The sequence below is a fragment of the Coregonus clupeaformis genome, chromosome 9 (assembly GCF_020615455.1).
Source record: "Coregonus clupeaformis isolate EN_2021a chromosome 9, ASM2061545v1, whole genome shotgun sequence".
Taxonomy (NCBI): Eukaryota; Metazoa; Chordata; class Actinopteri; order Salmoniformes; family Salmonidae; genus Coregonus; species Coregonus clupeaformis.
Genome location: NC_059200.1, coordinates 21,190,627 through 21,213,475, shown reverse-complemented (window position 1 = coordinate 21,213,475; position 22,849 = coordinate 21,190,627). Strand labels below are relative to the sequence as shown.

Below are 22,849 nucleotides of genomic sequence, written 5' to 3'. Positions count from 1 at the left end.
GTGGTGACTGGCAGTAGCTAGGTGGTGACTGGCAGTAGCTAGGTGGTGACTTGCAATAGCTAGGTGGTGACTGGCAGTAGCTAGGTGGTGACTGGCAGTAGCTAGGTGGTGACTTGCAATAGCTAGGTGGTGACTTTTGTCAGTCACAGCGTGTATCAGTCTGTGTCTGTCTCTGTGTGTGTCTCTGTGTGTGTCTCAGTCTGTGTCTGTGTCTCTTTCTCTGTCTGTGTCTCAGTCTGTGTCTCAGTCTGTGTCTGTGTCTCTGTCTGTGTCTCAGTCTGTTTTCTCTTTGTGTGTCTCAGTCTCTGTCTCAGTCTCTGTCTCTGTGTGTGTCTCAGTCTGTGTCTCAGTCTGTGTCTCAGTCTGTGTCTCTGTCTGTGTCTCAGTCTGTGTGTTTCAGTCTCCGTCTCAGTCTGTGTCTCTGTCTGTGTCTCAGTCTCCGTCTCAGTCTGTGTCTGTCTGTCTCAGTGTTTCTTAGTGTGTGTCTTCTTGGCACTGACTTTCCCACACAAACTGCTGATGAATCACAAGTTCACGACACCGCAATGCATGTTTGATTTAAATTGGGTGTGAATTGGTGTGTGTCTTCTTGGCACTGACTTTCACACGCATGAACGCATGCACACGCACGCACACACATGTACGCACAAACACACGCACGAACACACGCACACACACACACACACACACACGAACTGGGTGAATCACAACACTATGGAATGCGTGGGTTGTAACGACTCTCCTCAGGCCTCGACACCAGAAGCCAAAGGACACCTGTTATTATGACGTTGCCATGCCAACCGGACAGGTGCCATTTTGTGCTCCGGGGTCGTTATCTGATGTATCTGTTATAGCGAGGATGTCATGTTGACCTTTCAGAGGGGGTGGTTGGATGGGCACAGCATGATCCTGAGTGTGTGCGTGTGTGTGTGTGTGTGTGTGTGTGTCTGATTTGAGTGAGCAGAGGGCAGGACAGGGGACAGTTGGATGGGCACAGTATGATCCTGATGTACTGAAGGTGTTGGCTTCCGCAGCATGTACTGTAAACATCTTATATGACTGACACATGTCCCCGGATACGGGGTCCATGGTCCAAACAAACTCTTCCTTGTCAAATCAATTCTTACATACAGATTTGATATACATAGTTCTGAGAAATGTTGAGGTAAATTGCAATAATTCATGGTGCGCACAACCTACGTACAAAATCTGGAACATGCTGAAATCGTAAGCCTGTGTAACAGTTAGTTAACACTGTCATGGGCAATTGGGCATATTGTAGCTGTGCCACAGTGTCACTGGCAGCATCATGTTTATCTGGCCCTGTGTTGTCTCTGTCTCTCTGATAAACTCATCCTCCCTCCTTCTCTCCATCTCTCTCATTTGTCATCCCTCTCTCCGTGCGCATCGTTCGTCCGATCGCAGTGCGGACCGATGGATCTCTCTCTCTTTCTCCCCCTGTCTTTCAGTCTTTCTCTCTCTCTCTCTCTCCCTGTCTTTCTCTCTCTTTCTCCCCCTGTCTTTCTGTCTCGCTCTCTCTCTCTCTCTCTCTCTCTCTCTCTCCTGTCTTTCTCTCTCTCTCTCTCCCCCTGTCTTTCTGACTTTCTCTCTCTCCCTGTCTTTCTCTCTCCCCGTCTTTCTCTTCCCCCCCTGTCTTTCTCTCTCTCTCCCCCTGTCTTTGTCTTTCTCTCTCTCTCTCTCTCCCTGTCTTTCTCGCTCTCTCCCCGTCTTTGTCTTTCTCTCTCTCTCTCTCTCTCTCTCTCTCTCTCTCTCTCTCTCTCTCTCTCTCTCTCTCTCTCTCTCTCTCTCTCTCTCTCTCTCTCTCTCTCTCTCTCTCTCTCTCTCTCCCTGTCTTTCTCTCTCTCTCTCTCTCTCTCCCTGTCTTTCTCTCTCTCTCCCTGTCTTTCTCTCTCTCTCTCTCTCTCCCTGTCTTTCTCTCTCTCTCCCTGTCTTTCTCTCCCTCTCTCTCTCCCTGTCTTTCTCTCCCTGTCTTTCTCTCTCTCTCTCTCTCCCTGTCTTTCTCTCCCTGTCTTTCTCTCTCTCTCTCTCTCTCCCTGTCTTTCTCTCTCTCTCCCCCCCGTCTTTCTCTCTCTCTCTCCCTGTCTTTCTGTCTCTCTCTCTCTCTCTCTCTCTCTCTCTCCCATCACCTTTCTCCTCTGCCACTCTGCCATACCTAACAGACGCTGGAGAAAGGATGTGGAGAGAGGGGGATGATGTTCAAATGGCTGGAGAGACCTAGCACTGAACTTTGATATTGTGCCTGCCTTCTCCACCATACTGTAAGCAGTGGGCAACATTGTGTATATATATATATATATATATATATATATATACACAGTACCAGTCAAAAGTTTGGACACACCTACTCATTCAAGGGTTTTTCTTAATTTTTTACTATTTTCTACATTGTAGAATAATAGTGAAGACATCAAAACTATGGAATCATGTAGTAAACAAAAAAAGTGTTAAACAAATCAAAATATATTTTATATTTGAGATTCTTCAAAGTAGCCACCCTTTGCCTTGATGACAGCTTTGGTGCATCGGTACCGCTTGCCGTACGGTAGCAGAGAGAACAGTCTATGACTTGGGTGGCTGGAGTATTTGACCATTTTTAGAGCCTTCTTCTGACACTGCCTGGTATAGAGGTCCTGGATGGCAGGGAGCTCGGCTACAGTGATGTACTGGGCCGTACACACTACCCTCTGTAGTGCCTTGTGGTCGGATGCCAAGCCGTTGCCATACCAATCGGGGATTATGTTGGTCTGGTTGAAACATGTAGGTATTACAGACTGGGTCAGGGAGAGGTTGAAAATATCAGTGAAGACACTTGCCAGCTGGTCAGCACATGCAGCTGGTGAGTACGCTCCCTGTTAATCCGTCTGGCCCTGTGGCCTTCTGAATGTTAATCTGTTTAAAGGTATTACTAACATTGGCTACGGAGAGTGTGATCACACAATATTCCGGAACAGCTGGTGCTCTCATGCATGGTTCAGTGTTGCTAGCCTCGAAGCAAGCATAGAAGGTATTTAGCTCGTCTGGTAGGCACACCTCACTGGACAGCTCGCAGCTGGATTTCCCTTTGTAATCCGTGATAGTTTGCAAGCTCTGCCACATCCAACGAGTGTCAGAACCGGTGTAGTAGGATTTCATCTTGGTCCTGTATTAACGCTTTACCATTTTATGGTTTGTCGGAGGGCCTAGCGGGATTTCTTAAAAGCGTCCGGAATAGCCTCCCATTCCTTGAAAGCTGCAGCTCTAGCCTTTAGCCCAGAGCAGATGTTTCCTGTAATCCATGGCTTCTGGTTGGGATACTATATGTATGTATGGTCACTGTGGGGACAACGTCGTCGATGCACTTATTAATGAAGTCAGTGACTGATGTGGTAAACTCCTCAATGCCATCGGATGAATCCCGGAACATATTAGGGTCTGTGCTAGCGAAACAGCCCTATGGGCCCTGGTCAAAAGTGCACTATGTAGGGAGTAGGGTGCCATTTCTGAAACAGTCATGGTCTTATATAACAGTCCATGTCACAATGCAGTCATGTTAAGCGTGTAAACTCAGTCGCCCATGTCCCATCTTAGCGCTGTGTGGATGCAGTCACAAATTAACCTCAAGTCTGTTGTTGTTGTTAGTGTGTTGACCCAGGAGGATGTTCTGTCATAACATAGTAGAGATGTAAAGGGTATGGTGGAAGAGACAGAGTGCTATTGTACTGGCTGTTATCATGGGTAGAGGTGAAACCCATGAGACAAGGATGTAACAGAGCAGTGTCTGATGCTGCGTGTGTGTGTGTGTGTGTGTGTGTGAGGAAGCATAACAAACAATATCCTGAGGCTTGAAGATGCTCCGCTCATTCAGGTAAGCTACATTTTATTTGTCTTGATGAATTTGATATTGCCTTTGTCCTCTATCTCCCACACACACAGCTCTTGTCTGCTCAAATAAGGTTGTGAATTGTTTCAGGTATTGTATCTGTCTGTTGCCAGGGGGACTTTGTATGTGTGTATATATATATACAGTGGGGCAAAAAAGTATTTAGTCAGCCACCAATTGTGCAAGTTCTCCCACTTAAAAAGATGAGAGAGGCCTGTAATTTTCATCATAGGTACACGTCAACTATGACAGGCAAATTGAGAAAAAAATCCAGAAAATCCCATTGTAGGATTTTTAATGAATTTATTTGCAAATTATGGTGGAAAATAAGTATTTGGTCACCTACAAACAAGCAAGATTTCTGGCTCTCACAGACCTGTAACTTCTTCTTTAAGAGGCTCCTCTGTCCTCCACTCGTTACCTGTATTAATGGCACCTGTTTGAACTTGTTATCAGTATAAAAGACACCTGTCCACAACCTCAAACAGTCACACTCCAAACTTCACAATGGCCAAGACCAAAGAGCTGTCAAAGGACACCAAAAACAAAATTGTAGACCTGCACCAGGCTGGGAAGACTGAATCTGCAATAGGTAAGCAGCTTGGTTTGAAGAAATCAACTGTGGGAGCAATTATTAGGAAATGGAAGACATACAAGACCACTGATAATCTCCCTCGATCTGGGGCTCCATGCAAGATCTCACCCCGTGGGGTCAAAATGATCACAAGAACGGTGAGCAAAAATCCCAGAACCACACGGGGGACCTAGTGAATGACCTGCTGAGAGCTGGGACCAAAGTAACAAAGCCAACCATCAGTAACACACTACGCCGCCAGGGACTCAAATCCTGCAGTGCGAGACGTGTCCCCCTGCTTAAGCCAGTACATGTCCAGGCCCGTCTGAAGTGCATTTGGATGATCCAGAAGAGGATTGGGAGAATGTCATATGGTCAGATGAAACCAAAATATAACTTTTTGGTAAAAACTCAACTCGTCATGTTTGGAGGACAAAGAATGCTGAGTTGCATCCAAAGAACACCATACCTACTGTGAAGCATGGGGTTGGAAACATCATGCTTTGGGGCTGTTTTTCTGCAAAGGGACCAGGACGACTGATCCGTGTAAAGGAAAGAATGAATGGGGCCATGTATCGTGAGATTTTGAGTGAAAACCTCCTTCCATCAGCAAGGGCATTGAAGATGAAACGTGGCTGGGTCTTTCAGCATGACAATGATCCCAAACACACCGCCCGGGCAACGAAGGAGTGGCTTCGTAAGAAGCATTTCAAGGTCCTGGAGTGGCCTAGCCAGTCTCCAGATCTCAACCCCATAGAATATATTTGGAGGGAGTTGAAAGTCTGTGTTGCCTAGCGACAGCCCCAAAACATCACTGCTCTAGAGGAGATCTGCATGGAGGAATGGGCCAAAATACCAGCAACAGTGTGTGAAAACCTTGTGAAGACTTACAGAAAACGTTTGACCTGTGTCATTGCCAACAAAGGGTATATAACAAAGTATTGAGAAACTTTTGTTATTGACCAAATACTTATTTTTCACCATCATATGCCAATAAATTCATGAAAAATCCTACAATGTGATTTTCTGGATTTTTTTCAATTTTGTCTGTCATAGTTGACGTGTACCTATGATGAAAATTACAGGCCTCTCTCATCTTTTTAAGTGGGAGAACTTGCACAATTGGTGGCTTACTAAATACTTTTTTTCCCCACTGTATATATATATATATATATATACAGTGAGGGAAAAAAGTATTTGATCCCCTGCTGATTTTGTACGTATTTTTTTGTCACTGGCCTACACACAATACTCCATAATGACAGTGGAATTATGTTTTTAGAAATTTTTAATTCATTTAAATTGAAAAGCTGAAATGTGTTGAGTCAATAAGTATTCCACCCCTTTCTTATGGCAAGCCTAAATAAGTTTGAATGACTATCTAATCTCTGTACTCCACTCATACCATTATCTGTAAGATCCCTTAGTCCAGCAGTGAATTTCAAACACAAATTCAACCACAAAGACCAGGGAGGTTTTCCAATGCCTCGCAAAGAAGGGCACCTATAGGTACTGTAGATGTTTTTAAACAGACATTGAATATCCCTTTTTAGCATGGTGAAATTACAAAGATACAGCGTCCTTCCAATCTCAGTTGCCGAAGAGGAAGGAAACCGCTCAGGGATTTCACCATGAGGCCAATGGTGACTTTAAAACAGTTACAAAGTTTAATGGCTTTGACAGAAGAAAACTGAGGATGGATCAACAACATTGTAGTTACTCCACAATACTAACCTAAACGACAGAGTGAAAAGAGGGAAGCCTGTGCATATAAAAAAAATATTCCAAAACATGCATCCTGTTTGTAACAGGGCACTAAAGTAATAATGCAAAAAATGTGGTAAAGCAATTAACGTTTTGTCCTGAATACAAAGTTTTATGTTTGGGGCAAATCCAATACAACACATTACTGAGTACCACTCTCCATATTTTTAAGTATAGTGGTGGCTGCTTCATGTTATGGGTTTGCTTGTAATCGTTAAGGACCTGGGAGTTTTTCAGGATAAAAATGAAATGGAATGAAGCTAATCACAGGCAAAATCCTGGAGGAAAACCTGGTTCAGTCTGCTTTCCACCAGACACTGGGAGATTAATTCACCGTTCAGCAGGACAATAACCTAAAACATGAGGCCAAATCTACACTGCAGTTGCATACCAAGAAGACAGTAAATGTTCCTGATTAGCTGAGTTACAGTTTTTACTTAAATCTATTTGAAAATCTATGGCAAATTGTGAAAATGGTTGTCTAGCAATGATCAACAACCAATGTGACAGTGCTTGAAGAATTTTGAAAAGAATAATGTGCAAATGTTGCACAATCCAGGTGTGGAAAGCTTTTAGAGACTTACACAAAAAGACTCACAGCTGTAATCGCTGCCAAAGGTGCTTCTAACATGTATTGACTCAGGGGTGTGAATACTTATGTAAACAATATTTTTGTATTTCATTTTCAATACATTTGCAAACATTTCTAAAAACATGTTTTCAAGTTGACATTATGCGGTGTTGTGTGTAGATGGGTGACAAACATTTTTATTTAATCAAATTTGAATTCAGGCAACAACAAAAGGTGGAATAAGTCAAGGGGTATGAATACTTTCTGAAGGGACTGTAATGCTCATGAAAGCTGTGAGGTTCAAAAGCATTGTAAAACCTACACACAGCAAATTGGACAGTGTTACCTAGTGTTGATTTTTCAGTGTAACATTTCTAGTGTTGATTCAGGAGTTTAAAGTGTTGGTTATAATAATCAGTGTTAAACTACGGCCATTATTATCATATTTCCCAGCATGCTCTATTGCAGGTTGATTTTTAGAAATGTTTGTTTCAATGTCTATGTTTTGTACATTGATTGATTTATTAATCTTATGCTACTCAAATATAAATATAAATGTCAAAACGAATCCAATCTGTTATTTGGACTTATTGCCCTCATCACTGAAATGGTTGTTCCAGTTAAGATTTTTTAGGTATTCTCATAGCTAAGCCTTCCCAACCCGGCAGTCATCCTGAATGCAGGTTGCAGGTGAATAAAAATGCTAAATGTTGGATATCCCCACTCTGGCTGGATTCCAATAGGAATTACACATCTTGCAAGCCAGCATAAAGTGACTGCCAGGCCTGATGTGGCCTGTAAACCATTTACATTTACATTTGCGTCATTTAGCAGACGCTCTTATCCAGAGCGACTTACAAATTGGTGCATTCACCTTATAGCCAGTGGGATAACCACTTTACAATATGTTTTTTTTTTTTTTGTTTGTTTTTTGGGGGTGGGTGGGATAAGGGGGGTAGAAGGATTACTTTATCCTATCCCAGGTATTCCTTAAAGAGGTGGGGTTTCAAGTGTCTCCGGAAGGTGGTGAGTGACTCCTCTGTCCTGGCGTCGTGAGGGAGCTTGTTCCACCATTGGGGTGCCAGAGCAGCGAACAGTTTTGACTGGGCTGAGCGGGAACTGTGCTTCTCGTAGAGGTAGGGGCCAGCAGGCCAGAGGTGGATGAACGCAATGCCCTCGTTTGGGTGTAGGGACTGATCAGAGCCTGAAGGTACGGAGGTGCCGTTCCCCTCACAGCTCCGTAGGCAAGCACCATGGTCTTGTAGCAGATGCGAGCTTCAACTGGAAGCCAGTGGAGTGTGCGGAGGAGCGGGGTGACGTGAGAGAACTTGGGAAGGTTGAACACCAGACGGGCTGCGGCATTCTGGATGAGTTGTAGGGGTTTAATGGCACAGGCAGGGAGCCCACCCAACAGCGAGTTGCAGTAATCCAGACGGGAGATGACAAGTGCCTGGATTAGGACCTGTGCCACTTCCTGTGTAAGGCAGGGTCGTACTCTCCGAATGTTGTAGAGCATGAACCTAAAGGATCGGGTCACCGCCTTGATGTTAGCAGAGAACGACAGGGTGTTGTCCAAGGTCACACCAAGGCTCTTCGCACTCTGGGAGGAGGACACAACGGAGTTGTCAACCGTGATGGCGAGATCATGGAATGGGCAGTCCTTCCCCGGGAGGAAGAGCAGCTCCGTCTTGCTGAGGTTCAGCTTGAGGTGGTGATCCGTCATCCACACTGATATGTCTGCCAGACATGCAGAGATGCGATTCGCCACCTGGTTATCAGAAGGGGGAAAGGAGAAGATTAGTTGTGTGTCATCTGCGTAGCAATGATAGGAGAGGCCATGTGAGGATATGACAGCGACAAGTGACTTGGTGTATAGCGAGAATAGGAGAGGGCCTAGAACTGAGCCCTGGGGGACAGTGAGCTCGCAATGAGTCATCAAGCCACGGAGCAGGAGGGGAGGACCGAGCCGGCCGGGAGGATAGGGGACATAGAGAGTCAAAGGATGCAGAAAGGGAGGAGAGGAGGGTTGAGGAGGCAGAATCAGGAGATTGGAGGGAGAAGGATTGAGCAGAGGGAAGAGATGATAGGATGGAAGAGGAGAGAGTAGCGGGAGAGAGAGAGCAAAGGTTGCGACGGCGCATTACCATCTGAGTAGGGGCAGAGTGAGTAGTGTTGGAGGAGAGCGAGAGAGAAAAGGATACAAAGTTGTGGTCGGAGACATGGAGGGAAGTTGCAGTGAGATTAGTAGAAGAACAGAATCTAGTAAAGATGAGGTCAAGCGTATTGCCTGCCTTGTGAGTAGGGGGGGCACGGTGAGAGGGTGAGGTCAAAAGAGGAGTGGAAAGAAGGAGGCAGAGAGAAATGAGTGAAAGGTAGACGTAGGGAGGTTGAAGGGGTGAGCCATCCTCAGGAAAGGAACTTATCAAGGCGTCAAGCTCATTGATGAACTCTCCAAGGGAACCTGGAGGGCGATAAATGACAAGGATGTTAAGCTTGAATGGGCTAGTGACTGTGACAGCATGGAATTCAAATGAGGAGATAGACAGATGGGTCAGGGGAAAAAGAGAGAATGTCCACTTGGGAGAGATGATGATTCCTGTGCCACCACCCCGCTGACCAGATGCTCTCGGGGAATGCGAGAACACATGGTCAGACGAGGAGAGAGCAGTAGGAGTAGCAGTGTTTTCAGTAGTAATCCATGTTTCCGTCAGCGCCAAGAAGTCGAGGGACTGGAGGGTAGCATAGGCTGAGATGAACTCTGCCTTGTTGGCAGCAGAACGGCAGTTCCAGAGGCTGCCTGAGACCTGGAACTCCACGTGGGTGGTGCGTGCAGAGACCACCAGGTTAGAGAGGCAGCAGCCACGCGGTGTGAGGCGTTTGAATAGCCTGTGCGGAGAGGAGAGAACAGGGATAGACAGAGGCATAGTTGACAGGCTACAGAAAATGGCTACAATAATGCAAAGGAGATCGGAATGAAATGAACTAAACATCTGGAAAAGGAGAGAGCGGGGCCTCCCTCACTTACTTTCACTGAAACACCCAAATATAACTCTCCCAACTTCCACCTCAGAAACTATAATTGTTGTAAACAACAGAGGTTCAATGTTTTCTAGGAATAGACAAACTTAGTTTATTCAGCTAGCTAACTTGGTACAGTATTCTTCCGTGAAAATCGTCCAGGGCACCTAGTCATATGACGCTACAGCCAACTAGCATGCCGGACTCCAACAACACGGTTTAGCACCAATACTCGGCCACAACAAACCACCAGTGTGTCAACACGCCAAGCAGATCATTCATGTCCGTGTCTAACGTTGTGGGTTAGTCTCGACAGCTTGAGCGAGTCCGTCGTCAACTTATTCAGTCAGTTAGTTAGCTAGAATAGTTAGCATACTAGCTAGCCATTGCTTTCAGACAAAGAAGAAACCCCTCCTCCCACGGCACGAACACACAGAGAGAGCCACGTTAACTAGTCACCCATGTCCCGAATTCCCTTGAACGACTCTGGCTACCAGTATGTAAAAACAAAACACAAATGTAGGTTATAACTTACCCCTAGCAGCTACTGTTAGCTAGCCAAGTGCAAAGCTAGCCACTGAATTGACTCAGCCAGTTCGCGTCTGTTCGCTAGGTCGTTCCAGCTATTGTTTAGTAGCTATCCAGGTAGCAACAAGCTAGCTAAATTTCAAGCACAGTAGCCACTTACTACCTAACGTTAACGCTTCAGACAATGAGGTTAGAAAAACAGCTGAATGGTAGGCATTATTGTATGTAATTATTGTAGGCAGCTAGCTGGCGTAATTACAGGTACTCTCAGACGTGAAACAACTATCCACAGTTGCTAATAGTTACCAGTAGCTACCCGCTAGCTAGTTCAGGTAGTGGGTTAGCTAGCTTCATGCTTCACCGGGCTCAGCTGAATACAATACTAACCTACAATAATTACATACAACAACCCATGATAACTACCTACAATACTTAACTACAATCTAAATACATAGTTTAAGCTTTACTCGACAAAGCCCAAACTATGTACAGTGGGGAGAACAAGTATTTGATACACTGCCGATTTTGCAGGTTTTCCTACTTACAAAGCATGTAGAGGTCTGTAATTTTTATCGTAGGTACACTTCAACTGTGAGAGACGGAATCTAAAACAAAAATCCAGAAAATCACATTGTATGATTTTTAAGTAATTAATTTGCATTTTATTGCATGACATAAGTATTTGATACATCAGAAAAGCAGAACTTAATATTTGGTATAGAAACCTTTGTTTGCAATTACAGAGATCATACGTTTCCTGTAGGTCTTGACCAGGTTTGCACACACTGCAGCAGGGATTTTAGCCCACTCCTCCATACAGACCTTCTCCAGATCCTTCAGGTTTCGGGGCTGTCGCTGGGCAATACGGACTTTCAGCTCCCTCCAAAGATTTTCTATTAGGTTCAGGTCTGGAGACTGGCTAGGCCACTCCAGGACCTTGAGATGCTTCTTACGGAGACACTCCTTAGTTGCCCTGGCTGTGTGTTTCGGGTCGTTGTCATGCTGGAAGACCCAGCCACGACCTATCTTCAATGCTCTTACTGAGGGAAGGAGGTTGTTGACCAAGATCTCACGATACATGGCCCCATCCATCCTCCCCCTCAATACGGTGCAGTCGTCCTGTCCCCTTTGCAGAAAAGCATCCCCCAAAGAATGATGTTTCCACCTCCATGCTTCACCGGTTGGGATGGTGTTCTTGGGGTTGTACTCATCCTTCTTCTTCCTCCAAACACGGCGAGTGGAGTTTAGACCAAAAAGCTCTATTTTTGTCTCATCAGACCACATGACCTTCTCCCATTCCTCCTCTGGATCATCCAGATGATCATTGGCAAACTTCAGACGGGCCTGGACATGCGCTGGCTTGAGCATAGGGACCTTGCGTGCGCTGCAGGATTTTAATCCATGACGGCGTAGTGTGTTACTAATGGTTTTCTTTGAGACTGTGGTCCCAGCTCTCTTCAGGTCATTGACCAGGTCCTGCCGTGTAGTTCTGGGCTGATCCCTCACCTTCCTCATGATCATTGATGCCCCACGAGGTGAGATCTTGCATGGAGCCCCAGACCGAGGGTGATTGACCGTCATCTTGAACTACTTCCATTTTCTAATAATTGCGCCAACAGTTGTTGCCTTCTCACCAAGCTGCTTGCCTATTGTCCTGTAGCCCATCCCAGCCTTGTGCAGGTCTACAATTTTATCCCTGATGTCCTTACACAGCTCTCTGGTCTTGGCCATTGTGGAGAGGTTGGAGTCTGTTTGATTGAGTGTGTGGACAGGTGTCTTTTATACAGGTAACGAGTTCAAACAGGTGCAGTTAATACAGGTAATGAGTGGAGAACAGGAGAGCTTCTTAAAGAAAAACTAACAGGTCTGTGAGAGCCGGAATTCTTACTGGTTGGTAGGTGATCAAATACTTATGTCATGCAATAAAATGCAAATTAATTACTTAAAAATCATACAATGTGATTTTCTGGATTTTTGTTTTAGATTCCGTCTCTCACAGTTGAAGTGTACCTATGATAAAAATTACAGACCTCTACATGCTTTGTAAGTAGGAAAACCTGCAAAATCGGCAGTGTATCAAATACTTGTTCTCCCCACTGTATATAAGCCATATAAGCCAAGCTTACCTCCCGCCAGAGAGAGACACAACCTCACCCGACGACGACATGGCAAACCATCAGTTTCAAGCCACTGTATTAGGGTAAAACTAGGACCTCAAAATAAGGCCTTATGAAATACATGTTGAATTGTCTTAAAGAATTGAATTAGAATTATAACATATTAGTTTAGGATCTTACTTGGTGAAGGCCACAGGACTGAAAATGGATGAATGCAACAACCATGTCTCTCACTAACAAATACCATCATGGGTGGTAACTACAATTAACTCGAAAGGCAAGGCACTCTGGGAAATATGCAAATAAGGCTTTACACTAAGCAGTGTGTTAATTTAACACTGAAAAGGACTCGTATCGACACTGGACCCGTGTTAAAATTAACATTGTCAGTGTTGATTTAACACTGGAGAATTAGCTGTGCATTTTTTTATTGCAGTCTGTCAGAGCAGAGAGACAGGCCTTTGTACAAGAGGCAGGGTCAGAGCTGTGAGAGAGACAGACCAGAGGCAGGGAGATGGCAGGGTCAGAGCTGAGAGAGAGACAGACCAGAGGCAGGGAGATGGCAGGGTCAGAGCTGAGAGCGAGACAGACCAGAGGCAGGGAGATGGCAGGGTCAGAGCTGAGAGAGAGACAGGCCAGAGGCAGGGTCAGAGCTGAGAGAGAGAGAGAGAGAGAGAGAGAGAGAGAGAGAGAGAGAGAGAGAGAGAGAGAGAGACAGACCAGAGGCAGGGAGATGGTGTCCTTGAAGAAGAGAATGAAGGGAGGAAGGAAGTGTCATTGAAGGAGGGAAAGTGGATAGTTTATAATAGGTTGTATAAATTGACGTGCTTTTATTAGACTATCTCTGTAACGTATACGCAGGGAGTCAGGAAGCAGGTGCAGAAGGTGAGTTTAATAATAATAAACATGAAAAAAATACAAAACAGGACACGCGTGCTGAACATAACCAAAACCAATACTGCCTGATGACTGAGGCTACTGAGGGCTGTATGAAGAGAGAATAATCAGGGTGGTGATGTCCAGGTGTGCGTAACGATGGTTGCCAGGTGTGCGCAATGTGGGTTGCCAGGACCGGTGGTTAGTAGACAGACGACGAGCGCCGGAGGGAGCAGGAGTAGCCGTGACAATCTCCTTTTCAGGTGGTCTTAGAAGTGTCAATTTAGAGGCATTTAGGGCAAAGTGTATTTTAGTTATACAGTACAACAGTGGTCGATCTCCAAGGCATTTCTAGTCGATCACCAAACATTTCTATTTTTTTACATTTGTTTCACACTGTTGGCGATAGGTTCACTTGATTCAGCAGCCCTAGCACCGGGAAGGCAAAGTGTTCCCATTTTGATGTCATGTGTCTGAAGGTAGAACTCTGTCACACCCAGCAGGCCCAGAGAGCAAATCAAGTTCACCTATAGGGTCTACCATTGGCCAATCAGATAGTTCAAATCACCGTGTCTGCACAATTTCCTCGAGCCATAGACTGTAAAAAGAAGCCTCGTAGGCACAGCAAAGTTGATACTGTGAGATTTCAAAACTTTTAAAACTATGACTAGAGAGAGACTCAACGAATACAGAAAAGAGCTGGTGTTTTTATGAGTAAGTTCATGTTTAAGTTTTATAAACAGTTAAATGCGCGTTCTCCCTACTTCCACTCACACTACAACCAGCACTGCAGCTGCAATAAATGAGTATAGCAAAGTGTTCCGATAAGCTTGCGTTGTTATTATTAGCAACTTGTCTTTTTTTAATATCGAGGAATATTTCACTTTCCCTGGTCATAGGAGTAACAACATGAATTGGTGCATTAGACAGAAATAATGCAGTGCAAGTTGAGTTTCGCCATCAGCTGGACTGTGTCCCCTTTTCTCAGCGGAGGGACGGTGAGTCGGGGTCACTCGGGTGAGAGGTAGCCTCACCGCTGCTCCCTCCCCCACTCATACTTCTTAACAGCTTCTACCCCCAAGCCATAAGACTCCCAAACAGCTAATCATGGCTACCCGGACTATTTGCATTGCCCCCTCCCACCCCACCCCATCCCCCTCTTTTACGCTGCTGCTACTCTGTTTACTATTTATGCACAGTAACTCTACCCACATGTACATATTACCTCAATTACGTCGACTAACCGGTACCCCGGACATTGACTCTGTACCAGTGGCGGCTCCTGAAAAAATTCTCAGGAGGGGCAATTTTTCTGATGATTTAGGTGACCTACACACATTTTTAAAAAGATATGTCCAGCAACAACATGAAGACAGGGGCAGCATATAAGTCAATACCAGAATCATTTATTGACTGATCTCAGGGAGTGCTCCTAATCTCAGCTTGTTACCTGTATAAAAAGACACCTGTCCACAGAAGCAATCAATCAATCAGATTCCAAACTCTCCACCATGGCCAAGACCAAAGAGCTCTCCAAGGATGTCAGGGACAAAATTGGAGACCTACACAAGGCTGGAATAATAATAATAATAATAATAATAATATGCCATTTAGCAGACGCTTTTATCCAAAGCGACTTACAGTCATGCGTGCATACATTTTTGTGTATGGGTGGTCCCGGGATCGAACCCACTACCTTGGCGCACAAGCGCACGTGCTCTACCAGCTGAGCTACAGAAAGTGGATACTCATGGATGCGCATCGCAATTGTAAAATGTCAACACAATTGGAGACACCACGTCATTTTTGGAGACATGTTATTGACAGTAAACTATTGTAGATGCGACTGCTAACTAAATAAAACATTTTAGCTGGCTAGCTAATCATCTTAGCTAAATGTGGGGCAAACAATTCAGTTATTTACCGTTAATTTGAGGGATTGGGGTGAAAGAAATCGAGTTACATAGTGATACTTTACGATATACTGTATTGACAATATCGCAATATAACCATATCCACCCTGTCCAAAGTCTCTACTTGGTCTCAGTTCTCCAGTAAACTTGTGATTATCAACACTAACCTCATCGTTGTGGCGGCGGACAGCTAGCCTGTATCCCTCATCCAGTTGAGTGGCAATGTTATTTTTCGTTCGTACCATTTTTTGGAAAATCCTCGGGTGTAGGACTTCCCCCTTTTAGTAGAAACCTGTTGAATTATTAAATTTGGTCTGGGAGGTCCTAATTGTTTCGTTGCAATTTATCTTCATTTGTTCGCCGACAAAAGGAAATTCTTTCAAAGACACAATCGAGTTGCACTGAAGCCTAGCCATGTTGATAGTAGTAGTGAATTGATTGACGCTGCTACCCTCTCTTTTCTTAGTTACGTTCATGTGACGAAAGCGCGTAAGTGCAAGCCCACAGACACCCATTGAGATTGTATTGAAGGCTCTGAAATTTGAAAAAATAGATTTTACATGGGGAGTCTATGACAGAAGTTCTGGGCGATTTTCAATCTGACTGAAATCGCCCCAAAAGGGGGGTGGAGCCATTTGAAGCACGACTTTAGCCTGATTCGACATTTAGTGGCAGTGTGGCACTGTGGCAGATCAGACGTATAGATTACAACACTGATAACTACTGCTGCGCGCGATATAATTGATTAGAAAAAAAATCCCTTCCTTTTCCCGTTTGGCAGTCGTCGCCATATCGCCCTATTGAACAGGCCGTCCCCTGCTCTGTACCGGTACCCCCTGTATATAGCCTTCCTACTGTTATCTTATTTTACTGCTGCTCTTTAATTATTTGCTATTTTTATTTTTTACTTATCTATTTTTTAGTTAACATTTTTTCTTCTTAAAAACTGCATTGTTGGTTAAGGGCTTGTAAGTAAGCATTTCACTGTAATGTCTACATCTGTTGTATTCGGCGCATTTGACCATCAGATGCAGGCCATCAGTCCAGTAAAATAAAAAAATATATATATATTATGCTCACTCAGCTGTGCCTCACAAATAACACAACAAATTATCTATTACCAGTGTGATCATTTCAAAAAATATAATTTCAAAATGGTCTGAGTAGAACAACATTGGCAGGGCAATTCAAGCATAGCCAATATGCAGTGACAATGTATTGGGTCTATAGCCTACTGCACAAACCTCATTGCTACAGAACTATTTTTAACTGGTTAATGTTGCATAGGCTTACATTTTTTTAAAGTTTAAAAAAAATCTGAGCGGTACCTCTGCTTGCATTTTGACTCAGAAAGTGATCTTGACTCCGAAGAGGTTGGTGACCACTGCAGTACAACAAGGCTGCTGGCTTCTTTGTACTTCTTTACCTAGATCAGTAGGCAACAGCCAGCATAATGTAAAGACTGATCCTTAAAGCAAAAAAAGTGTTGCTGAATATTTGTTCATCTTCAAGCTGCTCTAGGGTTCATGCTGCTTGGTTTTTTGAAGTCGAAGTAGCGACAGCATTTCCTTTTCTCTATACCATTAGGACATCTCTGTTTCTGTGTACCACCTACCTGAGGGTGTTTACCTGGTCAGTCATGTGCTCAACTGTGATTGCTTTTTATATATTACCATTCTCATGCAACTCAATTTCTCGGTGTAATAGAAACTGCCAGCGTAACCCTACATAGCTGCTCAATGTCCCCGAATAAATCTACTTGAAGGTCAGAACAGGTGAAAAGAAAAACATTTTGTGACGATAAATCAGGAATATTACTGTTCTCATATTTGAGTCTATTTGGTGGAGGGAAAACAAGGAGCTACTGTATAAAATCATTCTACAGGATAAAGAAAGGTATAACATTAGATATTTTAGTCATTTAGCAGACAGTCTTATCCAGAGCGACTTACAGTAGTGAGTGCATACATTTTCATACTTTTTTTCCCATACTGGTCCGCCGTGGGAATCGAACCCACAACCCTGGCATCATATACTATTGAAGTGGACTGGAGGTGACTGTGTGAGGCTATGGAATGGTTTCTTCAGCCTAGCTGTGAACTGCTAAAAATAAGAATAATATGTGGTTCTATAAAACCTTTTTGAGGGTGAAGCAAGCCATTGAAACCTTTTTGGTTATAACACCATTTTTTTTAGCACTTGGTGGTACATTAGGTGGGTTCTTGGTGAGTTAAAGCTCAGGGAGGTTTGATCTGTGATGCTGACCTGACGTGTGTACTTTCCATGCACTATGTTCCAGGAACAGACAGGTTAACAATAAAGAACGTTATGGGAGTGAGGACATTTTCTAGTTCATTATATTGTTTCCTCTGAGCCAGCTTGTTGAATGGGTCTCTGTAGCAGTGTTCCTATTTCCTGTGCATGCCTTTCACCTTCCCTGTAGCGTGTATGCTCTCTCTCCTATTTCAACTTTAGAATTGTCTAAAGTAATTGGCAAGACTCCTTTTGTGGTTTGTGCCATGTTTCATTAAAATGTGCCAACTTGTTCCTTTGGACCCACTGTCTGTGCTATTGCGTGTGTGTGCCTTTTGGCAAAGACAGGTTGTTGCTCTCTTTCCGAGGACGCAACCACACTGTAGCTGGACTAGAGAAGAGGTTAGGTTGGGTGGAAGTGCAGTCTCAGATGTGTGTGTCAGTCAGTGCTAAGGTTGGTTGATTCAGAATGCTCAGTTGTTATTTTCATACCTTTACTCTACCTCCAGTGCCTTTCTGAAGTCAATCACAGTGTGATGGTTTCAATCCTGGCTTAAGTGTGGTATTGTTAAGCGCCAAAGAGGCGCTCCGCTCAGTTTTGATCAAAATGTTGCTGCCTTTCTTCATTTGTTTCCTCAGTGACCTCTGAGTAAGGTTCAGAGTTCAGAGGTCAATCATTCTTGCCTCTGAGTAGAAGACAGGGATCATAATCCATCCCTGCCCCATCCGTTTCTCTGTCTGTCCCTCCATGACTCATCCTCCTGTTTCTTTATCTCCTGTGTCTGTGTTTCAAGCAGAGAGACGACGTCTAGATTATGGATTTACACTTTGATTTTATCACATGTTAGGAAAGGGAGACTAATTCAAGTAGCGCTACAGTGGATGACATAAAGTTAAAGATCTGCTCAATGAATACAATACACTGATAGATACTGTCTTTCTTTTTTAGCTCTCTCTCTCTCTACCTCACTATCGCTCTCTTTTCTCGATCTCTCTCTGTTCTCTCCTTGCCGTACTCTTTCTATCTCTACCTCACTATCTACCGCTTCTCTCTCTCTTTCCTCCCTTTCTCTCTCTCCTACCTCTCTCTCTCTCTCCTCCCTCCCCCTCTTTCTTTCATTCTCTCTTCTCTGCAGGCTGTTGATGGAGAGGCTTTCGAATGACAGCCGGGACAGTGGTCATCACAGGCGGTATTTTAGCTACAGTTATCTTACTGTGCATCATCGCAGTACTGTGTTACTGTAGACTGCAGGTAAGACCTTCTCATGACCCTCTCTCTGTATATAGTGTAAATCTGACCTGAGAGAAGACTGGCTTCTTTAATAAGCTGTTGCTTGTGTCTTGAAAATCATCAGTAAAACTGAAATCCAACAACAAAAAGTCAAGGCACTGGGGCGGCGCACAATTGGCCCAGCGTCGTCCAGGGTAGGGGAGGGAATGGCCGGCAGGGATGTAGCTCAGTTGGTAGAGCATGGCGTTTGCAACGCCAGGGTTGTGGGTTCGATTCCCACGGGGGGCCGGTATGAAAAAAAATAATTAAAAAAATAATGAATGCACTAAGAGCGTCTGCTAAATGACTAAAATGTAAATGTAAATGAAAAGCCCCTATTAAGCCCCTCTCAGGCCCCTCTCAAACCCCTCGTAAACCCCTCTCAAGCCCCTGTCAAACCCTTTCAGCCCCCTCTCAAGCCCCTCTTAGGCCCCTCTCAAGCCCCTCTCAAGCCCCTCTCCAGCCCCTCTCAAACCCCTCTCAAGCCCCTCTTAGGCCCCTCTCAAACCCCTCTCAATAACTCTCTTCATTGTGGTCAGATCATGTACTGTCACTGAACTGTCAGTGACACAATAAACATCAAGCTCCCTCTATCCCTCTGTCCAAGACCTCTGACTGAGAGCTTTAGTAAGATGTGGCATGTATCTTGAACATCATCAGTAAAACTGAAAGCTGACAACAGAAAGACATGACACTCCATCTGATTCAATCTAAATCTGAAAAAACTTTATTTAGTTTTGACATCAGGATGTGCCTCTCGGGACTGCTCTCTTCTGTCGAGTCAGGCTATGTGGTACAGAAAGATCCAATGTCACGATAATCACAACCTGTGTGTTCAAGCTACAGTTGAATTATTTTAGGGCACTTTATGTTGGTAATGTTTCTTTATGTGTTTGTTTATTTGGATCCCCACTAGCTTTTTGCAGAAGCTGCAGCTATTCTTCCTGGAGTCCACAAAAAACACAAAACATGAGAAGTAACAAAACACTGATACACTGATAGACAAGAACAGTCACACAAATTTAAAATACAACGATATACAAACAAGACAACAAAATAAGAAAAACTGTGTTAAGAGTGTGTCTGTGTCCCCTCATGACTTGTTGTTTAATCTGTTTTTGAAAGGTAATTTAGGTATTTGCTTGAGTAATTGGAGAGGTTGAGTAATTGGGTGTTCCATGACCAGAGCCTGATCAACTATCACGAGGACTTTCCAACGGTATTTCTATTAGGTGTTGCTGAAATTGCGTTTCTCAGATCACTCAGAACTCTCTTACTAGACATGACGTGTTGGTCCAGCAGGGTTCTTTGGTTCTGGGATGTCTGATGATTTGTGCTCATCAAACCGTCAGTGTGTAGATAGAACTAGGTAGGGTAGATCGGGGTGAGTTGAGACACTTTTTCCATTACAATGTATTACCATAAGACTGTAAGTGGGTCAGAAAGAGATGACATTTAATTAACTAACCATCCATTCCTATTCTATTCAGCTAAAAGACAGACAGCCAGCTCCTTTTCTCAGAGTCGCGTAGGATTAATTGTACAAATACTTGGGTTCATCTCTCATCTCTTTCTCTCAGGCACGCTCTCTTTGCCAGCCTCAGATTTATCTCAGTGTAATATTTTGTAACAGCTCAATGTAATGTTTTATAATAGCTGACCAAATGTCAATGTGTGCCACACGAGACGGTTTTAAACACAGTGTAGATTTAGAACAGGCCTGCCATGTCAGTCAAGAAATGTAGCTGTATATTTTAAGTGATAGTTGCTGTTTGGGTCATCTTCTTAATGTTTTCGTTGTCAGCTTTACATTGAATATCAATTATTGTATCACTTCATGTAGGCAATGGACTTTCCAAAAGAGCCATTCAAGTCTTTGAATTATTTGACAGTTGTGTTTTGAACCAGGTCTGTCACAGATCAAATATACCTAGAACATTTCTTATTGTCAAGGATATGCTGTGATTATTAAAGCTCTCTCTCCTTGTGTCTTTTCTCCCGGACAGTATTATTGCTGTAAGAAGGAGGAGTTGGAGTCGGAGGAGGAGGAGCCCGACTTCGCGGTGACGTCCCGCCTCCCGCCAGTCCACTCCAACCATAACATCGTGGCAGCGGCGGTCGCCGCCTCCACCCCTAACGGCCCCACCCTCTTCACACCGCCTTCAGCGCGGAAACTGACGCGTTCGCAGACATTCTGCCCATCGTGCACACACCATGAGCTGCCCTTTTACCTGCAGCACCCGGACGGCCATCGGAACGGCGGCGACCGTATCAGCTACCGTAGCATCCAACAGCACGACCTGGAACTGCCCTTAGAAATGCCCAACTACCACAAACTGAACCTGACCCGGTCAGTCACCATGAGGGACATGTTCAACCGCAGCTGCAGCATCAGCACTGACGTCTAGTGGAATCGGCGCCACCTCATGGCATGGAGGACTTATGGATACGGATAGATAAATAGAATGGGGACAGATAGTGGGACTGCAGCTCGACAACTACTGCTCCCATGTCCCTCGGTCTTATGCTCAGTTATAACCACACATTAACTGGAGAAAAGATAAGCATCAAACAAAATCTATCCTCTCCTCATTCTGCTTGGTCTGTGGTGAGTAGGATGTTGACCCTACTCTGTCTGGACTCGTATTGGATTACCCTAAACCACCCTCCAGTCTAACTAAACCACCCTCGGGTCTAACTAAATTACCCTCCGGTCTAACGAAGTCACCCTCCGATCTAACTAAACCACCCTCCGGTCTAACAAAATCACCCTCCGGTTGAATTCCACCACATCAACTGTACCGTTGAATAACAAATAACAGACTTTCTGTAGTTGCTGCTAAAGAAACCAAGAAACCATGGTGATAAGGATAAGGGGCTATGGAGGCTCCTCCCACTACTGCCACTCTCCACCAATCCCCAGCCTTATCACCAGAAAGGGAACGGAGCAGATCATATCCCAAGTTATGGTCCAAGTTATAGAGTATGCCATCCATCACATCATGGTTTGGAAGTGGAGGAGTGATGGAAGAGAGGGGAACAACATGTTATAGGCCATAAAAACATAGGAAATAAAGGGCTTGTGGTGGATTCCTCTGCTCTGTTTCTACATGCTATTTTTGAGAGAGAGAGAGAGAGAGAGAGAGAGAGAGAGAGAGAGAGAGAGAGAGAGAGAGAGAGAGAGAGAGAGAGAGAGAGAGAGAGAGAGAGAGAGAGAGAGAGAGAGAGAGAGAGAGAGAGAGAGAGAGAGAGAGAGAGAGAGAGAGAGAGGAGAGAGAGAGAGAAAGAGAGAGAGAGAGAGAGAGAGAGAGAGAGAGAGAGAGAGAGAGAGAGAGAGAGAGAGAGAGAGAGAGAGAGAGAGAGAGAGAGAGAGAGAGAGAGAGAGAGAGAGAGAGAGAGAGAGAGAGAGAGAGAGAGAGAGAGAGAGAGAGAGAGAGAGAGAGAGAGAGAGACTAGCTGCTTCTTAAGGAAGACCAACTGGGGTGATGGCTTGATCTTGTCTTGTACATACAACTGCAGATTATGATTCTGTTCTTAATGTCAGTGTGGATTATGTTATGAGGGTGAGACGTGTGTCCCCCTAGTGTGTGTTAAATTGTGAGGGTGAGACGTGTGTCCCCCTAGTGTGTGTCTTACATACCAACGAAGTGATGTATAGAAATAATCCTAGCCAGCTCTGTACATTAAATGTTATCCTACTTTTTCAGACTAACTGGACTGCAATAACAGTAAAAGGACATTAAAGCGGGGGCGTTTAAGTTATGTTATTTATTAATGTGCCAATTTATCAAACCGTGTGTAGGGTTGGCTTAACTCGTTGGGATAAACAAGCTAAGAGGGATTTGAACAGTTGTTTTACTTCAGTCGTTATCATTACTGTGAAACACTGTCTATTCTAATTAGGTCTGATGAGAAAACATACTGATGAGAACTAAATAAATGACTGATATTTTATACACTTTAGCTTTACAATGTAATTTATGGTAATCTTGTTCACTGGAGTTTGAAATCGTGCTCTTTTCACCTGATTCCTTGTGTTGTCTAAAATCTGAGATCCACGGGCTAATAAAGCTGAACAACATTTT

At 44.3% G+C, this 22,849-nt stretch overlaps 1 protein-coding gene across 1 annotated transcript in view; it reads left to right on the top strand.

Annotated features, from left to right (window-relative positions):
• LOC121573456 (protein FAM163B) overlaps positions 1-21,635 on the top strand; it is a 39,870-nt gene extending 18,235 nt beyond the window's left edge. The window contains exons 2-3 of the mRNA XM_041885461.2: positions 18,631-18,746; positions 20,771-21,635. Coding sequence (XP_041741395.1) covers positions 18,654-18,746; positions 20,771-21,172 — 495 coding nt within the window. The 5' untranslated portion in view covers positions 18,631-18,653 and the 3' untranslated portion in view covers positions 21,173-21,635. The remainder of the gene's footprint in view (positions 1-18,630; positions 18,747-20,770) is intronic.
• Positions 21,636-22,849: the final 1,214 nt, after the last annotated feature.